The sequence below is a fragment of the Mobula hypostoma genome, chromosome 3 (assembly GCF_963921235.1).
Source record: "Mobula hypostoma chromosome 3, sMobHyp1.1, whole genome shotgun sequence".
NCBI lineage: Eukaryota > Metazoa > Chordata > Chondrichthyes > Myliobatiformes > Myliobatidae > Mobula > Mobula hypostoma.
The window spans coordinates 172,161,247-172,182,460 of record NC_086099.1 but is presented as its reverse complement, the minus strand read 5'-3'; the positions used below and the strand labels follow the sequence as shown (position 1 = coordinate 172,182,460).

Here is a 21,214-nt window from a genome sequence, read left to right as displayed (position 1 = left end):
TTGTCATTTAGAAAGGCATACATGCATTAAGAAATGATACAGTGTTTCTCCAGAGTGATATCACAGAAAACAGGACAAACTAAAGACTAACACTGACAGAACCACATAATTATAACATATAGTTACAGCAGTGCAAAGCAATACTATAATTTGATGAAGAACAAACTATGGGCACGGTAAATAAAATCTCAGAAGTCCCCGAGTCGATCGACTCCCGAGTGCCCGATAGCGGCGGCAAAAGGGAGAAACTCCCTGCCATAAACCTCCAGGCACCGTCAACTTGCCGATGCCTTGGAAGCAGCCGACACCAAGTCCATCTATCCAAAAACTTCGAGCTTCCGACCAGCCTCTCCGTACAGCCTCCTGAGCGCCATCCTCTGTCGAGCGCCTTCGACCTCGCCCTGGCCGCTAAAACACGCAAAGCTGAGGATTTCGGGGCCTTCTGCTCTGGAGATTCCGGTTACCACACAGTAGCAGCGGCAGTGAAGCGGGCATTTCAGAAGTTTTCCAGATGTTCCTCCATACTCTCACGTCTGTCTCCATCAAATAAGGATTGTGCATGGTCCCTTACTTGACAGATAACAGACATCACCACCGAAGTGGCCGCACGCGCTGCCGTTGTGCCGCCATCTTCTCCTCCTCCATCTTTGATTATAATGATCATATAATCACCTCATGTTAACCCATCATTCTCAGACTTTGCTCGAAGCACTTTATGGTTGTTGAAAAGTAATGTGACACTTGTGTATTTGGCATTTCATGAGAAATCTGGATTGGAGAAATGGTGTTATTTTCTGGGCTCAGACTGCACATTATTGCTGTTTCTACTGTAGTACAGTGTTAGCTAATACGATTCCCATACTGTAATCATGCAGTGTCATAATTCCTGTGAATTAGGGTATGGATTCCAATGGAGTAAAGATCAGAATATGCCCTTTTGAATGGTCTTGCCTGGATCTCTGTAGCCCATGGCCCAGCCAAAATATCGCTGCCTCACTTTATGTAAGATCGGGCAGTGTCAGGTTTTGCCTGAGCTATGATAATGTCATAACTTCCTCGTTTAATGATACCAGTGATTGAGTTTGGATTTAAACAATAGGCAAATTGACCATGGTCACTAGTCCATATTGAAAATGGCACAAGTAAACCAAAAGAAAAATGAAGTGTAGACAGTATAGTGTGGAGTATCTGAAATATGGATTTGTACTGGCACCAAGCAACCAACAGCAGACAATGTGCCTGTTACGTGAAAAGTTTTTTTTTCCATTGTGGCAATGAAACCATCCAGGCTCCTTGAACATTTGAAGAGAATGCACTCTGATAAAGCAAACACAATCTTGGTTTATTTTCAGTCACTTGGTGAAAATTTTCAGAAACTGAAAACACTTCGAAACATGTTTGCCAACACTTCACGACAAAACTGTGATGGTTTGCGTGCTTCTTACAATATTTCATTGCACAGTGCTAAATCTGGAAAGTCCCATACAATTGGAGAAGAACTGATTCTGCCTGAAGTAAGGAAGGTTCTGAGTACGGTTTTGTGCAAGTCACCAGACCAAATAATGAAAGTGATTCTGCTCAGCAACAACCCTGTTCAAAGACAAGTAGATGAAACATCTGAGAATGTGGAAGACACATTCTGCAACATACAGGACAACAGAATTTGCTCTGGCTGATGAGTCAGCTTGGCCAGGCAACAAGTCTTTGCTTCTTGGTTATGTTTGCTTCATAACAGATGAAAGCTTGGTTCAAGAGTTGTTATTTGCAAGGAGGCTAGAAACAGATATGAAGGGGAGTCAATAATTTGCGTTGAGTAATTTTTCAAAGAGTTGGACAGTTTGCTCACCAACATTCTTGCCTGTGCAACAGATGGGGCTCCATCAATGACAGGATGCCACTGTGAGGTTAATAATTTCTTGAAAAAAGCTCTACCTAATATATTTATGTTTCATAGCCAACTGGTTGTAAAAACCTGAATGATTAGCTGCACAAATCATTAAATACTGTTATCACAGCGGCAAATAAAATTGTTCCATGCTCTCACTTCTCGACTATTTCAAGAGCTTTGTAATGAGAGTGATGAGCAGTTTGAACGCTCGCTGTTGCACACAAGTCAGATGGCTCTCAAAAGGAAACAGCCTGTGCCATCTTAGTGCTTTTTAAAACTGATAAAATTATTTGAAGACTTGAATGCTTCATTCAGCAATCAAGAATATTAGGCATGAAGTTGCTTGTTTGTCAGGATTATTAGCAAAGTTCAATGAAATCAATCCTCAAATGCAAGGAAACAATGTGAATCTTATCAAAGTCAGATAAGCAGATGGAGTTCAACCCAGATAAGTGTGAGGTGGTTCATTTTGGTAGGTCAAATATGATGACAGAATATACTATTAATAGTAAGACTCTTGGCAGTGTGGAGAATCAGAGGGATCTTGGAGTCCGAGTCCATAGGACACCCAAAGCTGCTGCGTCGGTTGACTCTGTGGTTAAGAAAGCATACAGTGCGTTGGCCTCCATCAATTGTGGGATTAAGTTTAGGAGCAGAGGGTTAATGTTGCAGCTATATAGGACCCTGGTCAGACCCCACTTGGAGTACTGTGCTCAGTTCTGGTCGCCTCACTATAGGAAGGATGTGGAAAACATAGAAAGGGTGCAGACGAGATTTACAAGGATGTTGCTTGGATTGGGGAGCATGCCTTATGAGAATAGGATGAATGAACTCTGCCTTTTTTTGCTTGGAGTGACGGAGGATGGTAGGTGACCAGGTAGAGGTGTACAAGATGATGAGAGGCACTGATTGTGTAGATAGTCGGAGGCTTTTTCCCAGGGCTGGAAATGGCTAGCACAAGAGGGTACAGTTTTAAGGTGCTTGGAGGTAGGTACAGAGGAGATGTCAGGGGATAAGTTTTTTACACAGAGTGGTGTGTGTGTGGAATGGGCTGCCGGCGATGGTGGTAGAGGTGGATACGATAGTGTCTCTTAAGAGACTGCTGAATAGGTATATGGAGCTTAGAAAAATAGAGGGCTATGGGTAACCCTAGGTAATTTCTAAGGTAAGGACATGTTCGGCACAGCTTTGTGGGCTGAAGGGCCTGTATTGTGCTGTAGGATTTCTATGTTTCTAAGTAGTCTCCACATTTCTGTGTACAAGTTAACCCCAAGTGCAACATTGGCTTTATGACCCTTTCCAGTTTCCAAACTTGCCTGAGTTGGAAGGAAAAGAATGCAAAGCAGATGATCTTCAAGTAGTTGATGATGATCGTTGTGGTTCATCAGTGCCATTTTCTTTTCCTACGTCTCTTCAGAACTTTCATAATTGCATGCAGTTTGAGAAAGCTGTTGTATGGAAAATGCCCAATGCCCTTGTACAGAAAAGCCTATATAAGGTAGTGGATCCTGCCCAGCCACCACGGTTAGAGCCCTCCCCACCATTGCGCACATCTACACAGAGCATTGTTGCAGTAAGGCAGCACCCATCATTGGGATCCCCACCATCCAGGTCATGCTCTCTTCTCACTGCTCCCATCAGGAAGAAGGTACAGGAGCCTCAGGTCTGGTTCAGGAACAGTTATTACTCCTCAACCGTCAGGCTCTTGAACCAGAGAGGATAACTTCACTCATCTTCACTCGCTCCATCACTGAACTGTTCTTACACACTATGAACTCATTTTCAACAACTCTTCATCTCATGTTCTTGATACTTTGGTTATTTATTTGTTGTTATTAATTTTTTTTACCTGCTTTTGCATTTGCAGTTTATTTTTTGTTTGCACATTTGTTGTTGTCCCGCTGGTTGGGTGTGGTCTTTCATTGATTCTAGTGTGTTTCTTGTATTTACTGTGATTGTCCACAAGAAAATAAATCTCAGGATTGTATATGGTGACATGTACATGCATTGATAATCAATTTACTTTGAACTTCAAGTACACTGTGCCCACCTGGGTGAGCTGCATAAAGACATGTCAGCGAGATTTCAGGATCTTCTCTGGATCCAAGTTCCAGATTGGGTAATAAATTCAATCCTGAACACTTGTAATGAGGAATTAACAGGACGGATGGAGAAGGAACTACAAAATAACTGAGCCAAAGCCAAGGTTCAAAAAATCACGTCAAGACTTTTGGTTGCAGAAAAGAATCTGAATGCTATCCTGCACTATGGAAAAAGGTCAAGGTGTTCATTATTGCCTTTCCAACATCATACTTAGAGGAGTACGGTTTCAGTATAGTCATTCAACTTCTTTCAAAGCAATTAAACAGACTGCCAATTACTGAACATGAGACTGCTGAGTGACATACAGCCTGATATTGAGAAGCTGAAATCGCTGCACCAAGCCCATCCATCTTATTGAAAGGTGAAAAAGCAATGAAGTAATGAATAGTTGGACTAATAATATATGCTCTAAAATTGTTGATAAAAGTAGTTTTACAGTAATTTAACAAAGAAATAATTTTATTTATAGCTTTAAATAGTTTTGACTAAGTTTTGCAATTATTTGTTACTGCTTTGAATTTGTAGTTTATATTTTCTTACACAGTGCATCGTAAATCAAAATCTTTATAGTTATGTAATGGCAGGAAAGGGAGAGGGGGCTGCTGGGGATGTGGTCTGTGAGCCAACGTAGGTGGTAACCCAAAAAAGTTTGGGAACAACACAACACAATAGTAGTGTGCTCGCTTGAGTTGAGTATGATGTTCTCCCAAGGGGTTATTTCCTTAATGGAGAATGCCTGTGCATGACGCTGTTTAAGATGCAGAAGCTGATGCACAGGCAGTCCCCGCACAGTCCTTGACAGATCGGGGTCAGTGTCTTGTGGCATGGAACACAAAACAACTGTGGCTGCTTCACTGCTGCCGTCTTCCTCCGCTTTCACTGCCATTGTGATGTCATCAACTACTGCCAGCTCCACTGTTGTGATGTCATCATCTACTGCCAGCTCCACTGTTGTGATGTCATCATCTACTGCCAGCTCCACTGTTGTGATGCGTCATCATCTACTGCCAGCTCCACTGTTGTGATGTCATCATCTACTGCCAGCTCCACTGTTGGCGTCTTAGTTGGACCGCTCTTTGTCTAGAACCTCTCCCTTGACCTTCCTGCCATGGGTGACCCTACCAGGAGCTACGTTCCAGGGGGCATCACTCTTGGAATCTCAGGAACTCACAAGCCGCTCCATTACAACAAGGTGACAATCTTCGTAGAAGACTGAAGACAATATTTCAAATGTGGTCTAACCAGAGTTTAATGGAGCTGCAACATTACCTCGCAGCCCTTGATTTCAATTCCCCAACTAATGAAGACCAACACCCCATATGCCTTCTTAACCAAAAATCACACTGATCTCACATGCATCAAGGTCCCTCTCACTGCTGATTACCCTCACTCTAGGTATCCTGTTGTTCTTCACATACATGTAGAACGCATATAGAATGTGTATATGTGTAGAACATGTATAAGGTTTTCCTAATCTTACTCACTATGGGCTTCTCATGTCCCCTTCAAGCTTTTCTTAGTCCCTTCTTAAGCTCCTTCCTGGCTACCTTATTAGTCTCAAGAGCGCTGTCTGATTTTTGCTTCCTAAATCTCAAGTATGCTTCCTTCATGCTCTTGACTTAAGTGTTCCACTTCTCAGTGGGGCAAACCTCTCCAGAACCCAATGCAAGTACTCCCGAAACAACCTCCACATTTCCATCGTGCATTTCCCTGAGTACATCCGTTCCCAATTTATGATCCCAAGTTCCTGCTCAATGGCATCATAATTAGCCCTCTCCCAAGGAAGTAATTTGCTATGCCATCAACTATGCTAAAGGGCAGCAATCACTCTCTCTGAAATGCTCACCCACCAAGAGATCTGTCACCAGACCAGGATCATTGCCGAGTACCTATGGCCGCTCCTCTAGTCAGTGTGTCCGCATATTGTGTCAGGAATCCTTCCTGGAGACACTTAACAATCTCTGCCCCATCAAATCTCTTGATCTAAGGAGGTGCCAATCAATATTAGAGAGGTTGAAGACACCCATGGCACTTTTCAAAAATCTGCCTCCTGACCTGCTCCCCAGTGCCCCTGTTGCTTTTCGGTTATCTAGAGACTCCTCCCAATCCCTCCTTGTTTCTGATTCACCCACACTGACTCAGTAGATGGTCCCTCCATGACTGTCCTTCCTTTCTGCAACTATGATACTGTCCCTGATTAACAATGCCACTCCCCCACCTCTTTTACTTGCCCCCCCCACCCTGTCGCTTTTGAAATATCTAAACCTTGGAGCATCCAGCAGCCATTTCAGCCTTTGTGACAGTCAGGTCTCTGTAATGGCCACAATGTCATGGTTGAATGTACTGATCCATGCTCTTAAGTTCATCACCCTTGTTCCTGAGACTTCTCACAGTAAAGCAGACACATTCCAACCCATCCAACTGACCACAGCTACTGCCTGTCCTTCCTCGCTGTCTCTCTACACATTGCATCTACCTTTACGTCATCTGCTTCAGCATCTGACCTATCCCCTCGCCAGTAAACACTCCCCAACCTACACAAAAGGACATTGCTCCCTTGAAGTGACAAGGGAACCTGCTTAGGCCTTAAACAAGAACTGTTGCACAAAGACATAGGCATAATTTGAATTATGTGAGTAGTTAGAGCAAATGAGTGGACTTAAAGAAGCTGTTCAGTGTGAGAACAAGTTCTCACAGGTATGGAAGTTGGTGATTGGTGGGGCCTCTGTTTGAAGTGCGGAAGCCATCCTGGTATGGCACGTTGGTCCGTGGGGGTTGGATATCCATGATGAAAATCAGTTTGCTGAGACAAGGAAACTAAAGTCTTTCAAAGTGGCAGAGGACGTCACAGTTGGCATAATGTGTGTAGGAAGAGATTAGACTAGAAAAGGGTCGAGATGTGGAGGTCTACTAGGACTGTCTGGCTTGTGGGTCTCTGTAAGAAGGTATAAATGGACTCAGGAATGCTGGAGTCTGGAGGGAAGAATGGAGAAACTGAAGTCAGTGACTGTATGGGGAGTGGATCTTCATTGGTAGATGAGTTGTCAACCTTCGCCAGGTTTGGGTCATTTTGCCTTGGTACCTCCTTTGGTGGGCTTGATGACCGTGTGGGACTGTTGTAAGTGGAGTGCTGCAATTTCCAAATGCTGGTGGGTTAAATGAGTTTTCGGAATGGAAGTTATAATTTTGAAGGAAATTGCACTTGTCTTTTTCCAGAAGAGTCTGAGGCATCATTTGATTTTAAAAGCTGGAAGATTTGTAGTTGACGTTAAGTATATTGACATAGAAATCACCTGTGTATGGTAGAAAACTGATGTGGGGTTTGGTCTTTATAACATTTTCACCTTCTACAAAATGTCATGTTATCATCTTAACTTATCCATATATCTCTGTCCTACACTGCTTGTCTTACAGGTGAAAGGTTTTGAAAGCAATGGATTATGTGCAGTAGTAGTGTGGAAATAGAGGGAATTATCTTGGTTTCTATGTTCCTACTAGATTTAATTAAAATATTCTGTAATCTTAACTGTTCCATGACTTTCTTTTTCCCCTTCTCCACTTTTCCTTTTGGTTTTCTCCCTTTATCCCATTTCTCTTGAAGGAAATGAATCATTCTACTCTACAGTTCTACCTGTGGCACCGCCGCTTCAATACCTTACCCACGCGGCCATTCTACGTGCGAGACTGGACAGTGAGTATTGCCCGACCATTTGACTGTGAGCACCATCACAGTCAGCTCCTTCTTGCCCAGTGTCCACACACTTAATAGCAGTAAGAGAACTTGGGCTAGTTCTGTTTCCCTCCCCCTGCACTCCAAGCAGTTTTGGATACCAAGGCCAATTGTAGATCTCCACTGAACGCTTAGCATATCAATGCCACACTAGACCTGGAATGTTTCTGATCTTTATGGCCCAATGCTGCCATGTAAAGCTTTACTGCACTGATGTGAAGGGGGATGAAGAACTTTTGTGAATTGCAAAGGAAAAAGGATCAATTAAATTCAGAGATTGCATTGTTTAATGCATTTACGTTACTGTTTTCTCATCACCACACTTGCCTACCTTTTGTGTTTTTTGGTCACTTTACATAATCTCTATTGAACAAACAGCTCTCTCAAAATTGCATAGAGGAGGTTGATAATGCAGCTGAAAAGACACTTTGTTTCTCTCTCTTACATTAGTTTCTATGTTTTCACAGGGGCTCTGCAATTGCGAAGATAATTGGAAAAAATGTCCAGAAAATCCCGAAATTTGCTAGAACAGTCAATATGTGGGTCTTTGAAGAACTGATTAATAACAGGAAATTAACTGAAATTATAAACCAAGAACACGAGAATGTTAAATATCTGCCTGGATATAAACTGCCTGAAAATGTGGTAAGGTAATAGTCAGAGAGTATGTCACTGATGAATTTGTTTTTATTTTAGTCTTGCTAATACATAGATATAGAAATTTACCGTTGTTATCCAACTTCCAGTATTTATGCTAAATTTTTAACATTACTGAAGGGGTGCTTCATAGTCGTCATGGACTCATTGGGCCAAAAGGCCTGTTGACTTGCTGTCTGGATGTTTCCAAACAGGATGCCGGTATGCATAACCCAGATCAAGCAATGGACCATATATTTAATCAGAACTGAGAAAAATTAAGAGAATCTACACATTTTAAGCAACACACACAAGAACTCAGTAGGGTCAGGCACCATCTATGGAAGGGAATAATCTGTCAATGTTTCGAGTCAAAACCCTTCCATCAGTTTACTTGCATTTCATTCAGTTTGGCATACTTTATTCACACTCTGTACTGGAAGGACCAAGTGCAGAATGCATGATGCCTTTGCAGAATACCTGCATTCAGTCCACTCTGAGCTGCTGCTTACTAGTCACTTTAGTTCTTCTCCTCACTCCCATTCTCGTTCTGAATTATATTAAAAAAACACGTAAGAAACTGGAGCAGGAGCAAGAGTTGGCCACTCAACTGCTGAGCTGCTACACCATTCATGACTGACTCTATTTTGACCTCTGCACTGTTTTACCACTCTCTCCTTACGCCTCTCCCCTCTCCTGATTCCTTTGCCTTGAATATATTTATTGGGTCTTCATCCACAGCTCCTTGGAGCAGAAAATTCCAAAGAGAAACAGCCAACTGAGAGATGAAATTCCTCCTCACATTCATTACTCTGAAATCATGCCCCCTACTTTGAGATAATTCCCACAGGGAAGAACATCTTTTGAGCATCCACCACGTCTATCCCTCAGAATCTTCTGTTTCAGTTAGACCACATTTCTAAACTCTAATGAGCGTGGGTTCAATCTGCTAAGCCTCTGTTCATTTTACCTCAGGAGTAAACCTTCCCTACATAGCTCCAATGCAAATACAGTACATCTATCTTTAAATATGGAGATAAAAACTGTGCACAGTACTTCACATGCAATCTCAGCCAGCATTCTGTAAAGGAAAGTACAGAATTCCCTCTGATACTCGCACTTCTGCTCACACTTGACCCCTGGCATCCAAAACACCTCATCTTCTGCCTGGAAACAGTATACTGAAGCTGTAGAAACTTGATATTGAATTAAACGATTTCTGACAACTAGCCTTTCTTATTAATTCTCGCTCTCTCTTTACAAATGTCCACGTATCTCTGCTTCATTTTGTCTCTATGTTCTCTAATCTTTCTGTCACCTTCTAAAATAATTATATTTTGTTCTGTCTCCTATCATGGATATTCCATTCTATTTTCTCTATGTGTCACTTTCTCCAAAAGTGTAAACGGAAAATACTGGGAAGGCTCAGCTGATCAGACAGCATCTGTGGAGAGAAAAAGATCTAACATTTCAGGTTGAAGGCACTTCATCAGAGAAAGGATTGTGAGCTGAAGTGTTAATTCTGCTTCTTGCTCTACAAATTCTGGCTGACCCTACTAAATATTTGCAGTATTTTATGTCTCAATTTCAGATTCCTAGCATCTGCAGTTTTTCTTTTCCATTTATCAAGGAAATTAATGAGCAAGGTGCTAGGGGAGAAAGTGGGGGAAAGAAACTGATGAGATGAATCTATGATCAGCTGGCATAGACTCAATGGCCAAACGGTCATCAGCAATTCAGTCACAGTTCCTTGTTTGTATGCACCAGACATAGTGAGGCCACATCTCTCCTGCACGTCTAACTGACTCTTTTCAGTCAAAGTCGAGTTTGCTTCCATATGCACAAGTATTGGTATGCATAGGTGCAATAAAAAAAGCCTACTTGCAGCAACATCCCAGACATGTAGGATCGTATAAGCAGCATTCACAATAACAATACCTAAATTAAATTAAAGAAAGGGCACCACGAGAACAATCAAAAATCACAGTCCATTTTTAGTGTATAGTGTTGTTAACCTCTAGTGATTTGGGCCTTTACCAATTGGTTCAAGAACTGAATAACTCCTTGGCCTTAGATTCTTGTAGAGCTTTCATTTATTGAACTAGTGCTGATACGAGTTTGTTGGGAGACCAGTGATCAGATATTTCACATCCCATTTAAAATGTATTTTACTGGGCATGTCACCTGGCATGCTGCATGCAGTAGATCTAGTAAGTTGTGGCTTTGCACACTCATTTCTGCTTATAAAAGGTAGATCACTGGATGGGGGGTGGGGGGAGGGTGTGGGGAATGCAGCAAACAACTGAGAATGTCAAGACAAACCAGGAAGATCGACCCATCAAAATTTAATCCCATGCATTGAATGATGGTATTTCAAGCCCAGTATATCTTTAATTATTTCAAGTTCTGATGAGAGCTTGAAAATCAAGAAGCTATACCTGATGGAAATCTGGAATAAGAACAGAAATAATGGAAAAAGTTGGCAGTCAGGCTGCAGTTGTCCAGTAAAATATCATATTGTAAATGGGTTATGAAACATCTAACTATTGTGGTAGGATGAAAAACATAGTTAACATTTCAGGGTGAATGCCCTTCAGAACTGGGAAGGATATTCAACCAGAAGTGTTAACTTTATTTTATTTCCACAAATTTTACATTTTACAAATTCTTTGTTCGATTGCCCAAATATATTCCAGCCTTTCTGTTCTTACTCTCCACAAAAGCTTGTTCACATGAAAATTGAACACTTTTTTTCTTAAAAACAAGAGATCCTGCCGATGCTGGAAATGCATAGAGTAACACACACAAAATGCTAGAGGAACTCAGCTTTTGAGGCAGTGTCTATTGTCACGTACCCCGTGATGGGGATAAAGAAACCAGCAGAAATAGAAACCACTTTGGAGTCTAGTATTGCTATAAACTAATAATATTTATTAGTAACTATGCAATACAGTAATATCAAAGTAAATAAATCACACAGGTTAGCAATGATTATATAAAAAAGTAAGTGTGGAATATATATGTATGAAAAAAACCAAGCTTCTTTAAGTCTTGGGGTAAAAGATACAGTCTTACGATGTTGAGTAAAGTTCAGTTCAGTTCGTGGTATGTAGTTGAGTAGTGATGGGGAGAGAGAGAGAGAGAGAGTAAGTTGAGTCTTCAGGTGAGCTGATGTCGTCAATCTTCTCGTCGTCCTCCGAAATCCTTTACAAGTCACTGACTGTGACTTTAACCAGGGGGACCGGTTTTCCTGTGGTGGAGCTATCACCCCAGCAAGGGTGGACACATAGGCAACTCCCCACCAGTCAACCCCTTCTTCAGCGGTGGAATAGCAATTTAGATCGATCTGCCCGATCGATCCTCCAAAACCCACTTTTTCTGCGGGCACAACAGTGCTCATTCAGTGTTGAGGTCTGTATCATCTGATCTCCTATTTATTTCTCTGTGCTGAGCATCACCTGTCATTCAAAGAGTCCCTCCTTCCTTTGTCTGCAAAGAAATGCACAAGCAGGAAGCAAGTCCTTGAAGAAATATCAACAACCTGCTGAAAATCATAACATCGAGTATCCATTAAATAACACCGCCTTAGGTTACCATAGCAACTTACGAGCTGCTCGGTGCTGTCTCAAACTCGAAACTCAGTAAAAATCCGAAGTTACTTCCGATGCCTTAAAGTGACAGTCGAACCGTCAATCTTCGTCTCTCTGTCCTTTCCAAACAAACCATCAATGATGAATGTCTCTCTTCAAACAGTTAATAGGGGCACTCCTGGATCCCCTCACACTATGAAAATGAATAACACTTTTTTTTCCCAGAAATTTCTTTCTTTGTCTGAAGATGTGCCAAGTTTTGTTTCTGTTTTTATTTCTGCACTGTGTTTGTATTTATTATTCTCCTCTGCATATAGCAATGATCAAATTGGAGGTGAACGGGTGATGTGCTCCATGACATTTAATGCTGTGTGAAACAGATTTGCTACATTCTGTACCAACAATTGCTATTGAGATTCACTGCTCCATATAGATCCTCATAGATTTTGTTTTTTGTAATGTATCAAGCTGATTTATTATTCCATAAGCTATTAGATTTGAGATTTCTTGCATTTCCTTTTGAAGAATTGCAAGTTTGATTTCTTTAAAATTTGAATTTTGTGAACTTTCTGTCATGAAATTAAAACCACCTTGTGAGAGGTTGAGTTAAATAAGATATTCATTATATTCCATTAAACCAAGTTTTTAGGGTGTGTGATTTATTTAAAAAAGACTTGCATTGATACATTACCTTTCATGACCAACATTATCATCTTTCAAAGCACTTTACAACCAATTAAAAATTTTTGTAGTCTGTTCACTCTTATACTGTAAAGGTCAGTGTGACCTTTGGTGCAGAAGAAATTTAAGCCTTATAATTAAATTCAGTGTCTCAAAGCCATCAACTCAGACTTCTAATCCCAATTTATGTTTTTGAAAATAATATTTTCAAAATCGCACCAATTTCTCTTGAAAGGTTGACTTGTTTATTAAGCTGCAGCATCTCATTCTTCTGTGATCATTAGGGCCATTCATTCTGGAGAGCACTGCAGCCAAAACCACTCCTATTTTTTTTTGCACCTCAGTGCAGTCAGGATTGAGGCTGATTTCAGCTATAGCTGGGGCTGGGCTCGATGAAATTCTCCAAAGGTCGGGGTGGGTACCACACAAAGCAAACTGCAGCTCCCTAGACTTGATCGCTGAACTGTGCCAGAGCAGAGAACAACTTGATGAAGTACTGTTGGCAGAGAGCTGGCGAGCCGCAGGTGAACTGCATCTGAGATCTTGGAGAAAGATGATCCAGTATTGTTATTTTAATGTTGTTTTAAATAGTAATATGTTATTACCAGGTGAATGTTAGAGCAGATTATCTATATCTGTTCACTAACAACTCTGGCACCATTATGTTATTCCCTTCAACTCACTGCTTCATCATCTGCCTTCACTTGTTGAACCAGTATTACACAGGAAGTTGAATGTGAAGCTAAACTGTCCAGAGTTCTTTTGCTTGTATTACCCAGGGGACTGTGTGTGGTACCGCCAACAAATCTGGTCCTTGCACATGCATTCCCGTCTGTGGAATCCATGAGTATAATGAGTCTGTTGTTTCTATCAATGGTCCCCAACCTCCGGGCCATGGACTGATACCGGGCCATGAAGCATGCAGGGGTGCAGCGGTAGCCGGAACGCACCCAGCACATCTTTAAGAAAAAAGCTGAAATAAACAAGCTAATTAATTAGGTGCCGCCCGGCACGTAAATGTCGGCCCAGATCAGAGGCGATGCAATTGGCAATCACCTCTGATCTGGGCCGACATTTCCGTGCCAGGCGGCACCTAATTAATTAGCTTGTTTATTTCGGCTTTTTTCTTAAAGATGTGCTGGGTGCAATCCGGCTACCACTGCACCACTGCGTTCTTCGTGGCCCGGAGGTTGGGGACCACTGGTTTCTGTTATAGTTGAGCACTTGTTGATAGGTTGCAATGAACATGTCTTGATGGATTTAATGTTGTGTATGTATAAATATTGTAAATGCGCACCATCTTTCTGTTTGATTACTTGCTAAATGTCATGTCATTTTATCATAGGTTGCTGTTCCAGACCTGAAGGCTGCTGTACGTGATGCAAATTTGCTAGTTTTTGTTGTGCCCCACCAATTTATCCGCAAATTATGTGATGACATTCATGATCAAGTGCCACAAAATGCTCTTGGCATTAGTCTTATAAAGGTATTTTAATACTGTAAATGATTCCTTCACTCACCTGGTTGTCACAACAGTTCTACTTGAATGTTGGGAGGGAGATTCATTCAGCCAGTGGTATCTATAAACCCAAAATGATTTACTTCATTTGTTGGTCTTGTGTTGATTTAATTCCTGATTAATTTTTCTCCAGACTTCCAACAAATCTGCACTCTTAAAGTTCATTACTCAAGATGGAATAAATGTTTTCAAGTATCTGAATTGGAAAGGAAGCAGGAAAAGTTTTAAAGTATTAAGAAACATAGAAAAACATAGAAACATAGAAAACCTACAGCGCAATACAGGCCCTTCGGCCCACAAAGTTGTGCCGAACATGTCCCTACCTTAGAAATTACTAGGCTTACCCATAGCCCTCTATTTTTCTAAGCTCCATGTACCTATCCAAATGTCTCTTAAAAGACCCTATTGTATCCGCCTCCACCACCGTTGCCGGTAGCCCATTCCACACACTCACCACTCTCTGCGTTTTTAAAAAAAACAACTTACCCCTGACATCTCCTCTGTACCTACTCCCCAGCACCTTAAATCTGTGTCCTCTTGTGGCAATCATTTCCACCCTGGGGAAAAAAGCCTCTGACTATCTACACGATCAATGCCTCTCATCATCTTATTCACCTTTATCAGGTCACCTGTCATCCTCCATTGCTCCAAGGAGAAAAGGCCAAGTTCACTCAACCTGTTTTCATAAGGCATGCTCCCCAATCCCCAAGTCTATGGTTTCCACTAGAATGGACACAATAAATAGACAGTATACTTCTGTGTAGGAGAAGCAACATATACAAGATCACATTGGCCCTTGTGAATGTTTTAGCCATTATTATCCCCTTCCTCATCCACTTCTAATTTACAGTTGCAGGCCCCACATCACAAAAAAAGCATAAAAATTGGATTTGCAAACACGTAGCTGTCCTTTGCTGAGAGAATATTGTGGACACCCAGCATTATCTGGAGTTCTGGGGTAAGAATCCCCAGGGGTCAGTACTGAAGCGCAGTGGTTATCGTATTGCTTTACAACCATCAGTCATCGAGGTTGAATTCCCGCTGCTGTCTATAAGGAGTTTTCACTTTCTCCCCATGACCACGTGGGTTGCTTCTGGGTGCTCCAGCTTCCTCCCACATTACAGAGACCTGTGATTAGGGTTAGTGAGTTGTGGGCATGCTATGTTGATGCTGGAAGTGTGGCAACAATTACAGTCTGCCCAGCACAATCCTTGCTGATTTGATTTGATGCAAATAACACATTTCACTCTATGTTTCAATGTGCATGTGACAAATAAAGCTAATCTTTAAAGATCTTTATCTTTCTTTCAAAACTTTATTTTCAAAGTCATGACTATCTGTTCTCTGGACTGTTCCCGCTGAACTAAACCTGAATAGGTAATAGATTAATGTACTGCTATAGTGATGGAATTACAAGGTAATTTTTAACTATTTTAATAACGGTGCCTCCTTCCTCTCAAGGATTATAAAGTAGCTAATAAATTAGTGTATGATAATTAATGCTTTAAATCTTGCATGTGAGCACTTACTGCACTTCACTTTTTTTCAAAATACATTGGCACAAAATCTTATGTAAAATGGCCAGTAACTAACTTTGCTGCAAACTGTGATGTTACTTTGTAATTAAACAAATAGCAAAGAGGGAGTTAGATATGGCCCTTGTGGCTACGGGGATCAGGGGGTATGGAGGGAAGGCTGGGGCAGGGTTCTGAGTTGGATGATCAGCCATGATCATAATAAATGGCGGTGCAGACTCGAAGGGCCGAATGCACCTATTTTCTGTGTTTCTATATTATATTTGCTAATTTATTTAAATTTCTTCATTTCAGGGAATTGATGAAGGACCTGAAGGATTAAAATTAATTTCTGATATAATCAGGGAAAAAATGAAAATTGATGTCAGTGTATTAATGGGTGCCAATATAGCCAATGAGGTTGCAGCAGATAAGTTCTGTGAAACTACAATAGGTAATTTTGTTTACTTTTTCAATAAATGTGCTTTAAGTTTGCTGATTTCCTAACAAATTCCTGTTAATTTTACTATGTGCTGTGGCAAATTGCATTAGCCCTCTTGTTAAATAAATAGTGTGTACTGTTCTATACTGCAGTAATATTTCACTTAAGGGCTTGTCACCAGTTATTCTATTATATATTCATCTTTTAGGAAAGAAATTTTTTTTTAAATAGTAGTTTCTGAAGAAAATGCTGGACTCCTACGTGTGCTGCTTGACCTGTCGATTACATCCAACATTGTGTGGTTTTACTCCATTTGGGAATGTTGTTTGAAGGGTTGTCTGGATTCATTATTTTACGTATAATAGTTAAAATTTTCTCCCGATAATATTTACTTTGTACCTAGCAGGTAGAACATACCTGTAAATGATGCCCAACTAACACCTCAAACTGTGAAAGGTAATCACCTCTCAGACACTTGATCTAAAAAGCACCAGTAGAACCCAGGTGTAAAATGTGAGTTACTAGATGACCAGACAAGTGAAGCACAGAGTAGAAGGCATTACTTTGACTCCTTGTTTGAGCTGATCTGAACTGGCGTGATAGTTCAGGTTGTAATGGGACTCCAGCTCTGTGCCATAGAACTTGATACTTGATAGAAAAAGCGAATATGTAAACATAAAATAAATGAGAATGTTGCATTGTGATGAATTTATCCAAGAAAATGTTATTGGGTTTTTTAGTCAAAGCACATGCATGATAAATGTCTGAAGCCAATTAAACCTATTTCGAACAAGACTCAGTGACTTCATAGGAAATGAAAAAAAAATCATATAATTCCAAAATCCAGAATGATTTCAAGATGGGACAACTTCTTAACTGCAATTTAGAGATTTTATATTTTTGGCTCTTTCCTGGACTGTTTTGAAAAGGTTCTTTAATTTGTTAGGAACTTAGAAGTCATTAAGTCCTTGAGCCTGTTTAGTTATCCAAGTAGATCATGATTAAATCTTTTTTACCAGCATTTGATCCATATCTCTTAACTTTCATTATAAAAATGTACTGATCTCAGTTTTAAAGTTTTCAATTGATTAACCTTTCAAGGAGGATAAGCCACTGGAATTGTAATGTAAGATATAATGCAATTGATTCTATGAAATATGGGTTCGGTAGCATTGGCCGCAAGCTATATTTGCCAAGTTTAATGGCATTCTTGAAAGCTTTAATTATGAAGCTGGCCAGTTGTCCAAATCACAGTATACTGTCTTTCTGAAGCAGGTCAGCAGAGTAATGTGGTAGACTCTTGTGAGAAAATAAAATGAATCACTGATTTTGTTTATTGCAAGAGAGATCTGTGAAGTGATTTAATACTCACTGTTTGCAGCATTTGCTTTTGTTGTTCAAGAAAGGCAGTAGAACATAATGTTACTTGTTTAGAAGAACAAAATAACAGACGTTTTTCCTAATAGGCAGCAAAAATGTAGAAAATGGGTATCTATTCAAGGAGCTCTTACAGACACCCAGTTTTCGGATAACAGTGGTGGAAGATGCAGATACGGTAGAACTGTGTGGAGCATTAAAGGTAAGAAAGCATATTGCAGGTTTTTTTTTAAATAACAAGAATCCTGCTTTTATTTTTTTAATCTGTGTGATGCCCGGTTATGTTTTGGTCTTGTTGTCACTAGGGCACGGCTATGGTCCAGGCACAGGTCAATGGAACTACTAGGGTGAATAACTGTGTGGCATGGACAAGACAGGCAGGAGGACCTGTTTCTGTGCTGTGGTACTCTATGACTCCTAGTGGTTCCGCCTGGAAGCTTACCTGCTGAAACTGTGCCTCACTGGATCTGTTACGAGTTGAGTGATTTACATTCTTTTCAATGAAAACGAAAACCTTCATTGGAGAAAAGTAAATCCCAAACTGTCAGATGCACTTGACTGTCACTTACATGCATAATCTTTACCACACCACAGATGGTTAGGAGCTCACTAGATCTGATTTTTCAGACATTCCAGCCTTTTAGGTGCAAGGATGCTTAGCTGTATAAATGATATTCCTAGCAGATTGTGTAACTGAATTGCTCTTGGTGGATGCAGATGGATTGAATGTGACTTGTCCATTATCCAGATTGTGAGCAAGTAAAGCAGCAATTTTTTTAAGGCATCTCTCTTAACGATGGGGAGAAGTCTGTCAGATGAGTAAAGCAGAGATGTTCTTTGATTCCATGATGTACTGTGGCTTGCATCTATCCTGTGTTCTGCCAGTGCTAAGCCCAGTCAACCAGACAGTGAAATAAGACAGGAGGCCAATTTTCTGACTGAGGCTTGCCACTACCATAAGTGAAGCACTAGGCTGGGTATAGTCCCAGGCTCCTGTTCCTTCCCTTGTGCCATCCTTATCAGAAGTTGAACTACTCTCCAATATGCTGAAGAACCAGAGTTGGATAGCTGAAAAAGTACAGTCAATATTTGTTGCCCATCCAGAATTTCTCTGTTATCTGACAATCCACTTAAAATTTAGTGTATTAGCTGTCATTCAATGAATGTGTTCTTGAAAACAGTTTTAAGTTGTATTGAGTTGACATTGTTTGTCTTTAAGCCATTCAATGTGCATATCCACCTTAATAATGGAACTTCTTAAAAACCTGATTATTACTTTGATGAAACTGTATCTGTATAAATTGGCACTATTACTCTTCAACAGAACGTTGTTGCAGTTGGTGCTGGTTTCTGTGACGGGCTGCTCTGTGGAGATAACACTAAAGCTGCTGTAATTCGTCTGGGTTTGATGGAGATGATTGCATTTGCCAAAATCTTTTGCAAAGGAAACGTGTCTGTTGCAACTTTTCTGGAAAGCTGTGGTATTGCAGACGTTATAACAACGTGCTATGGAGGGCGAAACCGTAAAATTGCAGAAGCTTTTGTAAAGACCGGAAAGGTACGGAAGGATTTTGTTGGCTTTTATCTGGGAAAGAAAACATTTGGTAAATTGGTTTATGTACTGAGATATAGTGAAAAACTTTATCATACCAGTCACTTTATGACAAGAATACATTGAGTAGTGCAGTGTAAAACCATAACAAGATACAGAATAAAGTGTTATAACAACGGGGAATATGCAGGTCGGCAACGAGGTGCAAGGTCATAAGGTGTATAGTGAGATCAAGAGTCCATACTAACATAGCAGGGAATTGTTCAATGGTTTTATAACAGGAGGATAGATGCTGTCCTAGAGCCCAGTGGCATATGCTTTAAGGTTTTTGTATCTTCTTCCCTTTCAGAGGGGGGAGAAGGGAGACTGCCCCGGGCCTCTGTACTTCCCTCTGCAAATGAATCCTCAACTTCCTAACCAGAAGGCCACAATCCATGCACGTTGGAAATAACATCTCCATCTCGCTGACTATCAACACTAGCGTACCTTAGGGATGTGTGCTTAGCCCACTGCTCTACTTTTTCTACACCCATGGCTATGTAACTAGGCACGGCACAAACACCATCTATAAACTTGCTGACGATACAACTGTTGTTGGCAGAATTTCAGATGGTGACGAGAGGGCATACAGGAGTGGGGTATATCAGCTAGTTGAGTTGAGTGGCGACAACCTTGCAGTCAACTTCAGAAAGGGTAAGATGAGGGAACACACACCAGTCCTCATACAGGGATCAGAAGTGGTAAGAGTTAGCAATTTCAAGTTCCTGGGTGTCACCATCTCTGAGGACCTAACCTAGACCCAACATATTGATGCAACGGCAAAGAAAGCATGGCAGTGACTATATTTCATTAGGAGTTTGAGGAGATTTGGTATATCACCAAAGATGTTCACAAATTTTTACAGATCTACCATGGAGAACATTCTAGCTAGCTGGTATGTGGGTGGGGGGGGGGAGGTGGGGAGCCACTACGCAGGATTGAAATGAGCTGCAAAGAGTTGTAAGCTCAGTCAGCTCCATCATGGGCACTAGCCTCCGTAGTATCCAGGACATCTTCAAGGAGCGATGCCTCAAAAAGGCAGCATCCATCATTAAGGACCCCCATCACCCAGGTCATGCCCTTTTCTCACTGCTACCATCAGGTAGGAGGTACAGAAGTCTGAAGGCGCACACTCAGTGATTCAGGAGCAGCTTCTTCCCCTCTGCCATCTAATTTCTGAATGGATATTGAACCAATGAACACTTCTCAGCACTCTTTTATTTTTACACTGCTTATTTAATTTATTATTATGCATTGTATTGTACTGGCTGCCGCAAAGTCAACAAATTTCACGAGATATGCCAGTGATATTAAACCTGATTGTGATTCTGATAAGTGCAAACAAAATTCACGGAGGGAGAGGCTGACTTCCATGATGTGCTGAGCTGTGTCTGCAACTCACTAATAAATATATGCAGTAGACATGTAAGAAAGATTGATTCCCAGTCCGTAGTGATTTCCACTGGAATGGGAGTAGGTATACTATTATTGATCTATGGAAGGGAAAATCGTCCAGGGCTCCTTCTCTCTGGTTACTTAAGTGCTCTGTGCACAATTAGTTGGACAGTGTCTATCCCCTGAGTTGAAAAAGATGATTGTAAGTATAGCCAAGCAAAAACTGATGCTTCTGGAGGAGAGGCTTTTGGAAAAAAAATTCATGAAACTTGTTTAAGCATTTCCAGTTTTGCTACATTCAACTATAATGACATTCATCAAAGCAAGAAATGCAGCCACCAGTATGTCACGTCAGCATTTTTTTCATTACACTACTACCAGCATTCGTGTTTACAGTATATTATTTTTATTAAACCTATCTACCCACAGGGAATGTAAAGAGACTGTAGAACCACCCAGTAACGTCATTTATAACTTGATTGTATAATGTGTGTTGATTTATATTCATTAGTCATGTAAAAACTGTTTGGTTATGGCATGCAGAAAAGTAAAAAAATAATCTGGAATTATTTGCTTCTCAGACTATTGAACAGCTAGAAAAAGAGATGCTGAACGGCCAGAAGCTTCAAGGGCCTCAGACATCAGCGGAAGTACACCACATTCTCAAACAAAAGTCAATGGTGGATAAGTAAGTCACATTTATGCATTCCTTGCTCATGTATTAGGCTGGCATGCGCGTAAATACTTC

At 40.8% G+C, this 21,214-nt stretch overlaps 1 protein-coding gene across 2 annotated transcripts in view; it reads left to right on the top strand.

Moving 5' to 3' along the window:
- Positions 1–21,214, top strand: part of LOC134344390 (glycerol-3-phosphate dehydrogenase 1-like protein) — a 52,192-nt gene that overhangs the window by 17,382 nt on the left and 13,596 nt on the right. Inside the window, exons 2-8 of one of the 2 annotated variants that reach the window (XM_063044100.1) lie at positions 7,593–7,682; positions 8,189–8,366; positions 13,974–14,114; positions 15,977–16,115; positions 17,570–17,682; positions 18,805–19,038; positions 21,048–21,154. In XM_063044100.1, the coding sequence (XP_062900170.1) occupies positions 8,259–8,366; positions 13,974–14,114; positions 15,977–16,115; positions 17,570–17,682; positions 18,805–19,038; positions 21,048–21,154 (842 nt within the window). In that variant the 5' untranslated portion in view covers positions 7,593–7,682; positions 8,189–8,258. The remainder of the gene's footprint in view (positions 1–7,592; positions 7,683–8,188; positions 8,367–13,973; positions 14,115–15,976; positions 16,116–17,569; positions 17,683–18,804; positions 19,039–21,047; positions 21,155–21,214) is intronic. The other variant, XM_063044099.1, reaches the window with a different exon arrangement.